General features: G+C 47.4%; 1 protein-coding gene across 4 annotated transcripts in view; it reads right to left on the bottom strand.

Moving 5' to 3' along the window:
• The window catches only part of stab1 (stabilin 1), a 53,021-nt gene that overhangs the window by 21,829 nt on the left and 16,192 nt on the right, over window positions 1–15,000 (bottom strand). For all 4 annotated transcript variants that reach the window (XR_003979144.1, XM_030374329.1, XM_030374331.1 and 1 more), the window contains exons 26-46: window positions 14,593–14,751; window positions 13,540–13,635; window positions 13,204–13,296; window positions 12,212–12,259; window positions 11,705–11,838; window positions 10,106–10,217; window positions 9,378–9,455; window positions 8,332–8,433; window positions 7,889–7,987; window positions 7,245–7,373; window positions 6,617–6,745; window positions 6,141–6,194; window positions 5,902–6,015; window positions 5,616–5,811; window positions 4,444–4,539; window positions 4,006–4,051; window positions 3,594–3,673; window positions 2,950–3,075; window positions 2,231–2,304; window positions 1,793–1,864; window positions 34–96 (exon numbers count right to left, since the gene is read on the bottom strand). Coding sequence is in view for 3 of the 4 variants with exons in the window: in XM_030374329.1 (XP_030230189.1) it covers window positions 34–96; window positions 1,793–1,864; window positions 2,231–2,304; window positions 2,950–3,075; window positions 3,594–3,673; window positions 4,006–4,051; window positions 4,444–4,539; window positions 5,616–5,811; window positions 5,902–6,015; window positions 6,141–6,194; window positions 6,617–6,745; window positions 7,245–7,373; window positions 7,889–7,987; window positions 8,332–8,433; window positions 9,378–9,455; window positions 10,106–10,217; window positions 11,705–11,838; window positions 12,212–12,259; window positions 13,204–13,296; window positions 13,540–13,635; window positions 14,593–14,751 (2,100 nt within the window). In the remaining variant the exon portion in view is untranslated. The remainder of the gene's footprint in view (window positions 1–33; window positions 97–1,792; window positions 1,865–2,230; window positions 2,305–2,949; window positions 3,076–3,593; window positions 3,674–4,005; window positions 4,052–4,443; window positions 4,540–5,615; window positions 5,812–5,901; window positions 6,016–6,140; window positions 6,195–6,616; window positions 6,746–7,244; window positions 7,374–7,888; window positions 7,988–8,331; window positions 8,434–9,377; window positions 9,456–10,105; window positions 10,218–11,704; window positions 11,839–12,211; window positions 12,260–13,203; window positions 13,297–13,539; window positions 13,636–14,592; window positions 14,752–15,000) is intronic.

Genomic DNA, 15,000 nt, shown 5'->3' with positions numbered 1-15,000 from the left:
TGAAAGGTCGGCTGACTGCGTCACATGTCTCACCTCTAGGGTGCTTCCCTTGCAGGCTCCCATGCGGATCGCTGATGGAGAACACACACACTTGCCCTACACACACACACAAACACACACATACACACACACAAACACACACACACACATACACACAAACACACACATGCATACGTGCACACACATACACAAACAATGCATGTGCACACACAGATTGGTTTAGATTAGATTCAACTAGATGAGAATGAATCATATTAAACTAGATCAGATGATTCTAGATTAGATTAACTGTGTTCAGATTAAACTACATGAGACTAAATCCTATCCAACGACATGAGACTAGGTTTGATTAACGAGACAAGATTGGCCCTATCTTGCATCCGGCGCAATTTAATTTCTACACTGACGCACGTGTCGTTGCTAGTTTGCGACTGGCGCAGAGCGTTTTTTTCCCTCCACCGCCACGCGTCGGTAAATTAGGGAATGATCTTGCGCTACATGCTAGCACTCAAAGTTCCCTGATCTTGCAGTTTCAGAAAACAATTGCGCCACAAACCAGGAAATACCTGGTTTAAAGTCAGTGGCGCGCGTTGTTCAGATGCTATTTTAAGGGCGCATGCATAAAGTTTCTTGTGCACCTCACGCATACACTCTGCTTCTCTCATCTACATAGCCACACATTCTTGGTAAATTATTTGGGAAAGAACAGCTGATACAGCGGTAATAAGTTGTACTTTTAAATCAATGCATCTGCAAACACCGTACAGCAAACACATATTTTCATGAAAGAGACATCGTGTACAAGCCCATAACTTTTAGGATTGATGAGTACCTGATCGTGAGAAAAAATTGTTTGGCCGCGAGTGAGTGTTAAATAGAATGAATGAATGCGGGCGCACGTTTGTGTATGTGTAAAAGAATTAATGAATCCGGGCGCGCATGTGTGCGTCCATATGTTTAAACACACACAAACTAAACACGTAAGGCATAATACAGTCCATGGCAATGTAAATTAACGGGGGGACACATGCCTATTAGGAACACAAGTTGATAACGATAATGCATATAATACTGGTAAGAAACGATATTTGTTAATGTATTGAGTATATCATTAAATAGAACCACAGTTACCGCATATCAGGTGTGTGTTAAGTTTTCTTTGCCGAAAGTTATTTGAGGACTCAGTATTTCTGAAATTGTGGAAGAACATTATTCCATGTGTGAATCAGGTCATATTATTTGGCCATAAACTGAGCCATTTGACGTTTGAAATTCATGTGGTCATGCATCTGTCTCATCGGAGACTGCAAACGCGCTGTCAAAATATGAACTCGTCAGATTCAAATGCGCTCATGGCTCTTAAAGGGGATGGGAGATGGCACTCTCATTGGTTTATTGCACGTTACGCCCAAACCACACCTACGGGTAATTAGGCTATTTCAGACCAACTCTTTTTAGATTTGCGCCGGGCGCAAGAGACATTTATGCGCCGGTAAAACAGCAACATCGCCATAGAACCGCCCACAAAGCTACTTGTTCTTGGCGCTTCTCACTTGCGTTTCAGACCGTTGAAATAGGGCCAGATGAGTCTTGATTAGGGTTAACTAGACCATATGAGTCTTGGTTAGGGTTAACTAGACCATATGAGCCTTGGTTAGGGTTAACTATACCATATGAGTCTTGGTTAGGGTTAACTAGACCATATGAGCCTTGGTTAGGGTTAACTAGACCATATGAGTCTTGGTTAGGGTTAACTAGGTTAGGGTTAACTGGACTAGATGAGAGGACTCACCCTCCAGCACTCCTTCACCTTGGAACATCTGCGGCCCAACAAGTAGGACCCAGGCAGGCATGAGCACGCCGTCTACACACACACGCAAACACACACACACACACACACACATGCAGGCACGCACAGATCCAAACGCACGCACACACACACGCAGACACACACATGCAGGCACTCACACACACACACACACACACGCACGCACACACAAACACATACATGCAGACACAAACACATGCACAAACGCACACATCCATACTCACGCACAGACACGCACGCACACACACACATGCACACACACAAACACACACCACACACAAATGCAGTTAGAAAAGAACAGCTAATAGCATACAGCTATCAGAGAGCAGCTAGCAGCTTATTGCTATCACCAATGGCAGCCAGCCTAGGGCTTCACTGGAGCAGGTGCAGACGGGGTCTTACAGTATTGGGCCCGGTTCTGGTACATTCTGCGGTTCGGTCACAGCCGCCATTGTTGAACAGGCAGCCGTCAGCCTCTGAAGACACAAAGCAAGACGGCCGGGAATGGAGGACTTAGTCAGGGGAATTAGCGCGTTAGCATTAATTAATATTAGCTCTACTGTCATTTAGTGGTTGTAATGTATTGGTAGTTGGTGTTAGGTAGGGTTAGTTAGTGTAATGCAGGGTTAGTCGGTGTTAGTTAGTGTAAAGTAGGGTTATTTATTGTTATTTAGTGTAAGTCAGGATTAGTTATTGTTATTTAGATTAAGGTAGGGTTAGTCAGTGTAGTTATTGTGAGGTAGGGTTAGTTATTGTTAATTAGTGTAAGGGAGGGTTAGTTAGTGTAGTTATTGTAGGGTAGAGCTGGTGAGTGTTAGTTATTGTAAGGTAGGGTTAGTTGGCGTTAGTTATTGTAAGGTAGGGTTAGTTAGTGTAGTTATTGTCAGGTAGGGTTAGTTAGTGGAGTTATTGTAAGCCAGGGTCAATTAGTGTAAGTTAGCGTATGGTAGGGTTAATTAGTTGAAGTTAGTATCCGGTAGGGTTAATTAGTGGTTGCTATCAGTTAGGGTTAGTTAGCAGTAGTTAGTATCCGGTAGGGTTAGTTAGCGGTAGTTAGTATCCAGTAGGGTTAGTTAGCGGTAGTTAGTATCCGGTAGGGTTACTGAGTCTGGTAGAGGTACCTAGACAGACCACTCCGTCCCCGAAGTAGCCGTCCTTGCAGTTGCAGGTCCTCTGCGTCGGGGACGCCCGGGCGCACACGGCGAACCTGGAACAGCCTCCGTTCGCCCACCCACAGAGGTCCAGCTCTACGGGGACACAGGGTAGACCTCAGGACTCTCTAGACCCAGGTCTCTCTAGACCCAGGTCTCTGTAGAGCCAGGACTCTGATCCACAGAGTCTGTGAACATTATGCACTCTGGCGGGGGCCAGCATCCTGGGTTCCCCTGGACCGCACTACGTCGTGGTTGATCCCTTACTGATTTTCCTGCTAGCACTCTGCTAGCTGTATGTGTTAGCATCAATGTGTTGTAAGCTGTGTGTTTACCATGTGTAAGCTATGTTTCATCAGCTATGTGTTAACTACGTGTTAGCTACGTGTTGTTAGCTGTGTGTTTACCATGTGTGAGCTATGTTTCATCAGCTATGTGTTAACTACGTGTTAGCTACGTGTTGTTAGCTGTGTGTTTACCATGTGTGAGCTATGTTTCATCAGCTATGTGTTAACTACGTGTTAGCTACGTGTTGTTAGCTGTGTGTTTACCATGTGTGAGCTATATGTGTTAACTAACTGTTTATTAGCTGTGTCTGGTAGCAGGGGGCAGACCTTTACAGGAGGTCCCGTTTCCGTGGTATCCTGCAGCACAGACGCACGTAGGACTGGAGCCGCGCGGGCCAGCGATACAGCTGATAACAAGAGCACACCGTCAGAACCAATCACTAGCCCCCCACAAAGACAGACAGACGGACAGACAGACAGGCAGGCAGACAGACAGACAGGCAGGCAGGCGGACGGACTGACGGACGGACGGACGGACGGACGGACGGACGGACGGACGGACGGACGGACGGACGGAGGGACGGACGGACGGATGGAAGGACGGAAAGACAGACAGACAGATGAACAGACAGCCAGGCAGACAGACGAACAGGCGGACAGACAGACAGGCAGGCAAACAGGCAGGCAGACGAACTGATGAACAGACAGAAGGACAGGCCGACAGGGAGGCGGGTCTTACTTTGCGTTCTCATCACAAAGGCCTCCACAGACATCGTCTTTGATTTCTGAGTGACAGAATATACACACTCAGAATATACACACTCAGAATATACACACTCAGAATATACACACTCAGAATATACACTGACAAATAGACATTAAGAAGTAGACACTTAGAGATAGACTCACACCGGGCTGGGAACCAGGGTCACTGTGGTTACCAAGGTCACTGGGGTAACCAAGGTCACTGGGGTTACCAAGGTCACTGTGGTTACCAAGGTCACTGGGGTAACCAAGGTCACTGGGGTTACCAAGGTCACTGGGGTTACCAAGGTTACCGGGGGAACCAATGTCACCGGGGCTACAAAGGTCACCGGGGTGACCATGGTTACCAAGGTCAACAGTGTTACCACGGTAACACTGTGTGATCATCTTGTGCATGAGACGGAACACTTACCGACAGAACAGGAAGTTCCTCTCCAGCCTTTAAAACACAAACACCTCCCACTTCCTGCTAGACCGTCCTCACACTTCCCATGGTCACACACACATTCTGTTGACGTTCACACACACACACACACACACACACACACACACACACACACACACACACACACACACACACACACACACACACACACACACACACACACACAGGTCAGTTCAATACATTCTATACATTTAGATCTATTCGATGGGTGGGTTCTACTGTGGTCTACTGATTAGTTATAGTGGTTGGTTCAACTGTATTGTTCTGATGGGTTCTACTGTATTCTAATGGTGTGTTCTACAGTTATCTATTGGTGTGTCCTAATGTACTCTAGTGGTGGGTTCTACTGTATTATACTTGTGGGTTGGACTGGTAGGGTCTAATCTATTCTGTGTGTTCTACTGTATTCTACTGGTGTGCTTGACCATATTCCACTGGTGGGTTCTAATGTATTCTACGGTTGGTTCTACTGTATTCTACTGGTGTGCTGGACCATATTCCCCTGGTGGGTTCTAATGTATTCTACGGTTGGTTCTACTGTATTCTACTGGTGTGCTGGACCGTATTCCACTGGTGGGTTCTACTGTATTCTACTGGTGTGCTGGACCGTATTCCACTGGTGGGTTCTAATGTATTCTACGGTTGGTTCTACTGTATTCTACTGGTGTGTTGGACCGTATTCCACTGGTGGGTTCTAATGTATTCTACGGTTGGTTCTACTGTATTCTACTGGTGTGCTGGACCGTATTTCACTGGTGGGTTCTAATGTATTCTACGGTTGGTTCTACTGTATTCTACTGGTGTGCTGGACCGTATTCCACTGGTGGGTTCTAATGTATTCTACGGTTGGTTCTACTGTATTCTACTGGTGTGTTGGACCGTATTCCACTGGTGGGTTCTAATGTATTCTACGGTTGGTTCTACTGTATTCTACTGGTGTGTTGGACCGTATTCCACTGGTGGGTTCTAATGTATTCTACGGTTGGTTCTACTGTATTCTACTGGTGTGTTGGACCGTATTCCACTGGTGGGTTCTGATGTATTCTACTGGTTGGTTTGACTATATTCTACAGGTTGGTTCTACCGGGGGATTCTACTCTGCTCCGCCTTGTGTTTGAGCGGTTCTAAAGGTTCCTTACTGGACGAGCAGTTGGTTCCGTAGCGGCCCGGCTCGCAGTCCTCACACGCGGTGCCGTGGAAACCCTCGTGACAGCGGCACTCCCCGTCGCCGAAGAGGCCGTCCTGACACCGCCCGTGGCCCGAGCACCCGTCGCCCGCCTCCCCCGGACACCGGTAACACTCGTGGCCGTAGTAACCAGGGCAACAGGCGTGGTCCTAGCCAGGCGGCAGGGGGAGACAGGGGGGGTTGGCACGGTAACCGAGCCGGTCCTTAAACCCCCCCCCCCCCATCGGTGAGCTGCTCACCTTTTGGACCTTGAAGCACGTGGCCTTGCAGCCGGGGGTGTTCCTCCTGCGGGGGCCAACCCTCTTCCTGTAGAAGCAGTCGGGCACCATGCCGTCTGGAAACTTAGTCATGGTCTGAAACACAGAAAACAGGTCAGCCTGTCTGCCTGTCTGCCTGTCTGTCTGTCTGTCTGTCTGTCTGTCTGTCTGTCTGTCTGTCTGTCTGTCTGTCTGTCTGTCTGTCTGTCTGTCTGTCTTACTGGTTTGTAGCTGAAGAAACATCTGGGAGGTCCTTCACAACTAGAACACCTCCCCTGAGGGACGAGAGAGAGAGAGAGAGAGAGAGAGAGAGAGAGAGAGAGAGAGAGCGAGAGAGAGAGAGAGAGAGAGAGAGAGAGAGAGATAGAGAGAGCGAGAGAGAGAGCGAGAGAGAGAGAGAGAGAGAGCGAGAGAGAGAGAGAGCGAGAGAGAGAGCGAGAGAGAGAGCGAGAGAGAGCGCGAGAGAGAGAGAGAGAGAGAGAGAGAGAGAGAGAGAGAGAGAGAGAGAGAGAGAGAGAGAGAGAGAGAGAGAGAGAGAGAGGATTAGAGGCCAACAGTGGAGTTGATTAGAGACAGTGATACATTAGAATATAAAAGAGTAGAGTAAAGTAGATTACATTGCTGTACAGCACAGTATTATGTAATACTGTATAATAAAGTAGTACAGTATAATAAAATAAAGTAAGTTGTTTCTTACTTTGCTCCTCAAGTTGACACTTCGGCTGCAGCGGTTCTGCTGAACTTTGAGGACCTGATTGAGGAACATGACTACACCGAACTTGGTATCCACATAACCACTGTCAATCACAGCATCATTCACCAATGTCTGGAGGACAGGAGAGAGGAGACGGGAGAGGAGAGAGGAGACGGGAGAGGAGAGAGGAGGGGAGAGGAGAGAGGTAAATGGTTCCACGGACACTTGTTAAAGGTCTCAGTAAGAGGGCGTTGGGCGACGTCTGAAAATAAATAGGTTTGCACTGTTTGTTGTGTCCGCAAAAAAAAAAAAAATGCTATCAGGAAAAATGTATGGCTTCGACTAATTCCCCAAACACAATCAGAATAGAGAAGATCTTTCTCACAACGCCTAGCCCAAAAGCTTTCTAAACGCAGTCACACCTGATCCGTCAGACAGAATACTGCATATTTGCACTTTGTTTGTGAAAACATTTAACAAAGGCTGGTTGTGTTTAAGGTGGAACTATAGCCGATGGTACCTGGTTGTTTTTAAGGTGGAACTATAGCCGATGGTACCTGGTTGTTTTTAAGGTGGAACTATAGCCGATGGTACCTGGTTGTTTTTAAGGTGGAACTATAGCCGATGGTACCTGGTTGTTTTTAAGGTGGAACTGCAGCGAGTAGTCCTCGCCCAGCAGAGTCTCTTTCACCAGTCCATCTCTCAGGTCGGCAGGAAGCAAAATCTCATTGAGGAAGTGGTACCTAAAGACTGAGGGGTCCTTTTACACACACACACACACACACACACATACACACACACATACACACACACACACACACACACACACACACACACACACACACACACACACACACACAGGGTGGAGTCAGGAGGGTCACCCTAGGGAGGGTGGAGTAAGACCTACCAGGAGGTTGGAGTTAGGCCTACCAGGAGGGTGGAGTTAGACCTACCAGGAGGGTGGAGTTAGACCTATCAGGAGGGTGGAGTTGGACCTACCAGGAGGGTGGAGTTAGGCCTACCAGGAGGGTGGAGTTAGACCTACCAGGAGGGTGGAGTTAGACCTTCCAGGAGGGTGGAGTTAGACCTACCAGGAGGGTGGAGTTGGACCTACCAGGAGGGTGGAGTTAGACCTACCAGGAGGGTGGAGTTAGGAGAGTCAGGAGGGTGGAGTTAGAACTACCAGGAGGGTGGAGTTAGACCTACCAGGAGGGTGGAGTTGGACCTAACAGGAAGGTGGAGTTAGACCTACCAGGAGGGTGGAGTTAGACCTACCAGGAGGGTGGAGTTGGTGGAGCTCAGGTGTCGTCTGACTGCGTCGTCGGTTGGCAGCAGGAGGGTGAAGTCGTTCTTGCCCTCCTCCAGTTTGTAGAGCTACACACACAGACACACACAGGCACACAGACATACGTAGACACACAAACGCAACCCCCCCCCCCCCCCCACACACACACACACACACACGTAGAGACACAAACGCACAAACACACACACACATACAAAGACACACATACATACACACACAGACACACACACACAAACGCATACACACACACAAACCCTCACACACACACAAACCACCCCCCCCGCACACACACAAAGAGAAACGAACGCACACACACACACACAAAGACACACACACACATATACAGATATGTACACACATACGCATTGCCAGCTGCATGATTGGCTGCTGAGTGGTTGGGTTGGGGACCTACCAGGACGTAGTATCTGAACAATGTGAAGTTCGACGAGGAGTTTAAGAATCCCATCAGGGTCGGGGGGTAAGGGGAGAGGTCAGAGAGAGGCGGAGCCAAGAGCTGTGTGACAGAGATTAACAGTAAGGCTGGTGCACTGTTTAATACCTGCTCCTAAATGACCTGTCTTTACTGTCCAACCCCTACCTGCTCCTCAATGACCTCTCTTTACTGTCTAACCCCTACCTGCTCCTCAATGACCTGTCTTTACTGTCCAACCCCTACCTGCTCCTCAATGACCTGTCTTTACTGTCCAACCCCTACCTGCTCCTTAATGACCTGTCTTTACTGTCTAACCCCCACCTGCTCCTCAATGACCTGTCGTTACTGTCTAACCCCTACCTGCTCCTTAATGACCTGTCTCTGTACTGTCTAACCCCTACCTGCTCCTCAATGACCTATCGTTACTGTCTAACCCCTACCTGCTCCTTAATGACCTGTCTTTACTGTCTAACCCCCACCTGCTCCTCAATGACCTGTCGTTACTGTCTAACCCCTACCTGCTCCTTAATGACCTGTCTCTGTACTGTCTAACCCCTACCTGCTCCTCAATGACCTGTCGTTACTGTCTAACCCCTACCTGCTCCTTAATGACCTGTCTCTGTACTGTCTAACCCCTACCTACTCCTTAATGACCTGTCTCTGTACTGTCTAACCCCTACCTGCTCCTCAATGACCTGTCGTTACTGTCTAACCCCTACCTGCTCCTTAATGACCTGTCTCTGTACTGTCTAACCCCTACCTGGTCCTTAATGACCTGTCTCTGTACTGTCTAACCCCTACCTGCTCCTTAATGACCTGTCTCTGTACTGTCTAACCCCTACCTGCTCCTTAATGACCTGTCTCTGTACTGTCTAACCCCTACCTGCTCCTCAATGACCTGTCTTTACTGTCTAACCCCTACCTGCTCCTCAATGACCTGCCGTTACTGTCTAACCCCTACCTGTTCCTCAATGACCTGTCGTTACTGTCTAACCCCTACCTGCTCCTTCATGGTAGAGGCTCACCCCGTTGATGATGTGAATGTATCCGTTGGTTGAGGGAAGGTTTGCTGTATGGATAGAGGCATTCCCCACAAGGAGCGTCTGCCAGCCACAACACAACATTCATACAGTGGTACACAACATTAATACAGTGATACAACATTCACAACATTCATAGGCTTTGAGATAGGTCGAGGTAAGGGTGAGGGTTACACTTCAGGTTAAAGGGGTACAGTCTCCCTCTACTATTTGCTAATATCATATGCGTGGTCTGAAACAATCGCACTCTGCAACATCAACAGGATTGAGGTTAAGAGTTAATTCCGGTTATGGGTAAGGTATCAAGTGTTTAGGGTTCAGAGTTAAGGTTAAGTGGCAAGGGTTACGGGTCAGGGTTAAGGACCCATTGTTCAGGGTCACGGGTCGGCTTGGCTCAGGAGGAAGAGCGGAACTCGAGGGCTGCTAGTTCGATCCCTGGCTCCTCCTAGATAACTGTGGAGGTGTCCCTGAGCAAGTCACCCCACCCTGTGTGGTCGACTCTGCGGTCAGTGTGGTTATGAACGGTTGTATGTCGCTAAATGCCCTGAATTTAAATATTAAGGGTCAAGGGTTAGGGTTCAGGATCAAGGTTCAAGGGCCAAGGGTCAAGGGATAGGGTTCAGGATCAAGGGTCAAGGGTTAAGGGTTAGGGTTCAGGGTCAAGGGTTAGGGTTCAGGGTCAAAGGTCAAGGGTCAACGGTAGTATCTGAGACCCCGTTGCTGCTGCTGATGATCCAGGAGGTGGGGGCGCCGAGGGTGGGGACGCTGTGGCCCTCCAGACCCTTCAGGTCCTCCACAGTCCAGAGCCCTGGAATCATCTGAGCTCTACACACACACACACACAGACAGACACACGCAGACACACACGCAGACAGACAGACAGACACACACACAGACACAGACACACACAGACAGACAGACAGACAGACAGACAGACAGACAGACAGACAGACAGACAGACAGACAGACAGACACACACACACACAGACAGACACACGCAGACACACACGCAGACAGACAGACAGACACACACGCAGACAGACAGACAGACAGACAGACAGACAGACAGACAGACAGACAGACAGACAGACAGACAGACAGACAGACAGACAGACAGACACACACACACACACACACACACACACACACACACACACACACACGCAGACACAAACACACACACACACACACACACACACACACAGACACACACACACACACACACACAAACACACACACAGAGACACGCACACAAACGCACACACCAGACACAGACACACACACACACGCACACACACACACACACACACACACACAAACACACAGACGCACACACACACACATACACACAGACGCACACACAAGCAGACAGACACACAGACGCACACACACACAGACACTCACACACGCACACACACAGACAAAGACACATAGACGCACACACAGACACAGACACTCACACACACACATACACACACACACACACACACAAAAGAGTATGGGAGTTCATCTTATTGTTCATATTGGTAGTAGTTGGAGGGTGGTCGGTGATAGCTAATGGTGGTAGTTGATGGGAGATAGTTGATGTGGGAAGTAGTTGACGGTGGTAGTTGATGGAGGTAGTTGATGGTGGTAGTTGATGGTGGTAGTTGATGGGTGGTGTATGATGTGGATGGTAGTTGATGGTGGTAGTTGATGGAGGTAGTTGAAGGTGGTAGTTGATGGGTGGTGTATGATGTGGATGGTAGTTGATGGTGGTAGTGTATGGGTGGTAGTTGATGGGTGGTAGTTGATGAGGATGGTAGTTGATGGGTGGTAGTTGATGGTGGTGTATGATGTGGGTGGAGGTTGATTGGTGGTAGTTGATGGAGGTAGTTGATGGTGGTAGTTGATGGGTGGTGTATGATGTGGATGGTAGTTGATGGAGGTAGTTGATGGTGGTAGTTGATGGGTGGTGTGTGATGTGGATGGTAGTTGATGGTGGTAGTGTATGGGTGGTAGTTGATGGGTGGTAGTTGATGAGGATGGTAGTTGATGGGTGGTAGTTGATGGTGGTGTATGATGTGGGTGGAGGTTGATTGGTGGTAGTTGATGGAGGTAGTTGATGGGTGGTGTATGATGTGGATGGTAGTTGATGGTGGTAGTGTATGGGTGGTAGTTGATGGGTGGTGTATGATGTGGATGGTAGTTGATGGTGGTAGTGTATGGGTGGTAGTTGATGGGTGGTGTATGATGTGGATGGTAGTTGATGGGTGGTAGTTGATGGTGGTGTATGATGTGGGTGGAGGTTGATTGGTGGTAGTTGATCTTACTGTAGGAAGTGTGTGATTCGGTGCCGGTTGAACCAGAAGGCTTCCTGGGTGGAAGAGAAGTTTTTCCAGAAGTCTCTGGACGGAGCCAACACCGTCACGTTCCGGGACAGGTAGTCTATAGAGGTCTTATCCCTCTGACACAACAACAGAGACACACAGAAACACACAGAGACACAAACACACACACCACACAAAAACACACAAAAACGCAAAAAAACGCACACACCACACACACACACACACACGCACACAAAGACACACAGAAAAACACAGTGACACAAACACACATGTACACACATATACACGCACACACCACACGCACGACACACAAAACCACGCAATCACAAAAAAACACACAGAGAGACACACACGCATCGCACACACACGCATCCCACACGCACACACCCAGATGTGCACCCATACACACAAACAGATGTTATTATATGATATGAAGTTGTACTGTATATTTCTATATGATAGCATATAAAAGATGACCTAATAGTCTACCTGGAGCCAACGATTAAATCCATTCAGATACCAGTTAGAGTCCAGTTCCTACACACATACAAAAACACACACACACACACACACGAACACACACACAGACACACACACACACACACACACACAAACATATCGTTATATACTTCCAAGCTAAACGTTTGGAGGACTCTACAGTATGCATACAGGGAGTAGTCTGGTAGTTGTTGGAGCCAAGTGATTTAAGGCAAAGTATCTTCAATTAATTTTTATTTTTATTTTAGTTTTAATTTGAAGATATTGAAGATCTTTTGATTGTTCATCAATAATGGCCAATGCCCATCCTATGAGGTGATACGAGGAAGTACTGCTGAGTTGTGGGTGAGTTTACAGATATTAGAGGTATAACGGTAGTATTAGTGTATAGTACAGGTGTATTAGAGGTATTACGGTAGGATTAGTGTTAGTTACAGGTATATTCTAAGTATTACGGTAGCATTAATGTCAGTCAGTCACACATATAGTCAAAGTATAACTGTACTATAAGGGTATAGTACAGGTATATTAGAGGTATTACGGTAGTATTAGTGTATAGTACAGATATATTAGAGGTACTACGGTAGTATTAATGTATAGTACAGGTATATCAGAGGTTTTATGGTAGTATCAATGTATAGTACAGGTATATTAGAGGTACTACGGTAGTATTAATGTATAGTACAGGTATATTAGAGGTTTTATGGTAGTATCAATGTATAGTACAGGTATATTAGAGGTACTACGGTAGTATTAATGTATAGTACAGGTATATTAGAGGTATTACGGTAGTATTAGGGCATAGTACTGGTATATTAGAGGTATTATGGTAGTATCAATGTATAGTACAGGTATATTAGAGGTATTAAGGTAGTATTAATGTATAGTACAGGTATATTAGAGGTATTACGTTAGTATTAGGGTATAGTACAGGTATATTAGAGGTATTGTGGTAGTATCATTGTATAGTACAGGTAAGGTACCTCGAGTAGGGAGCCATAGCAGGCCAGTCCGTCTCCTTGGAGTTCCGGCGGGCAGGTACAGTTCACCTGGTCCTCACTCAGAGAACACTTGGCCTTTACACAACAACACAATAATAATAATAATATAATAGTAATATCACACAACTACTATAAAAAAACAATACAACTACTATAACCCAAAAAATACAATTAATATAACACAATAACACAACTACTATAACAAAACAATGCATTGTGTGTGGGTGTGTGTGTGTGTGTGTGTGTATGTGTGTATGTGTTTTTGTGTGTGTTTGTGTGTGTGTCAGTGTGTGTGTGTGTATGTGTGTGTGTGTGTACCGTTTTGTGACAGCCACCGTTGTTTTTACGACAGGGATCTATGCGCTCACATGTGTCCCCGTCTCCCTGGAAACCACTTTTACACTTGCACTCACTCTGCGCACACCCACACACACACACACACACACACACACACACACACACACACACACACACACACACACACACACACACACACACACACCCATTGTTTAAGCTTGATGGCCACAGGAAGTTGCCATTGGCCGTTAGCCTTTAGCGAGGCCGTCATAAACAATGGTGCCCTAATGGACTAACATTATGTTTGCCGTTAGCCTAGGGTAGATGCTTACCTCAATCTAGCAATCTAGTCTTATTGTTGCGTATTTTAAGGACATAAGCTGCCTCCACATAGCCTCAAGGAAGCAGATTCAAACACACAAGCTGTATTACCCTCACAGAACCACTAGGAAGCACGACCAAATATAGAAGCCATAAATACTACACATAGCCACAAGGGGAGCAGGACCTTACTGAAGGCTGCAATAGCTGCTCCATCCACAGGAGGCAGCACCTCAGACAAGTGAGGAAGCCGAGGCTAATACGTCACACCGGCTCCGCCCACTACCCAAAGGCCGCGTGGATTTGAACAAAACAGACTACACAGTCGGGAAACAAACCAGAAACTTCCGGCAGCCCAGTCTTAAGGGTTAAAGCTTTGGTCAGCTGGGAGTCGCACAGCACGTGTCAGACACGCTTCCCCTCCTGTTGCTCCGTAGTTACCATACAGAAATACTTTAACAAATAAAGTAAGTTAAAAAGCGATCCGGATTGGACACCACCCATCAACTCTGCATTATCCTTACCCCAGCCTCATCCTATCCTCAAATCGATGCTAGCCTGAGCCTAGCCTAATTTTAGGATTATTTTATGTTTGACTCAGACATATCCTAGCCTTACTCTTATCTTATCCTAGCCGTAGCCTTCTCCTAGCCTCATCCTTACCCATAGCTATTGCCAGACCCTAGCCTAACCCTTATCCTGGCCATTGCCTCAGGCTATCTGTAGCCTTATCTTAGAGGTAGAAGGTCTGACCTGCTCTGGTCCGATGTACATGCAGTCGGCGTCAGGGCTACAGCCCCCCCTGCTGGCCAGGTCACAGTTATTGATCTCCACACACACCAAACCATCACCGGACCAGCCCACGTTACACACGCAGGACACATTCGGCGTGGACGCAAACACACAGTGGGCCTGGGGGGAGAGAGAGCGAGACAGAGAGAGAGGTAGGGTCAAGTGTATGCCGGTCCGAGGGCCTAGTACTCTCGGTAACATCGCTAGCAACTGTAGTCCTTGGTACCATCGGTAGCATCGCTAGCATCTGTAGTCCCTTGTACTATCGGTAGCATCGCTAGCATCTGTAGTCCCTTGTACTATCGCTAGCATCGCTAGCATCTGTAGTCCCTAGTACTATCGGTTACATCGCTAGCATCTGTAGTCCCT

Source organism: Gadus morhua, chromosome 13 (genome assembly GCF_902167405.1).
Source record: "Gadus morhua chromosome 13, gadMor3.0, whole genome shotgun sequence".
In the NCBI taxonomy this organism is placed as follows: domain Eukaryota; kingdom Metazoa; phylum Chordata; class Actinopteri; order Gadiformes; family Gadidae; genus Gadus; species Gadus morhua.
This window is presented reverse-complemented; position numbering and strand designations above follow the sequence as displayed.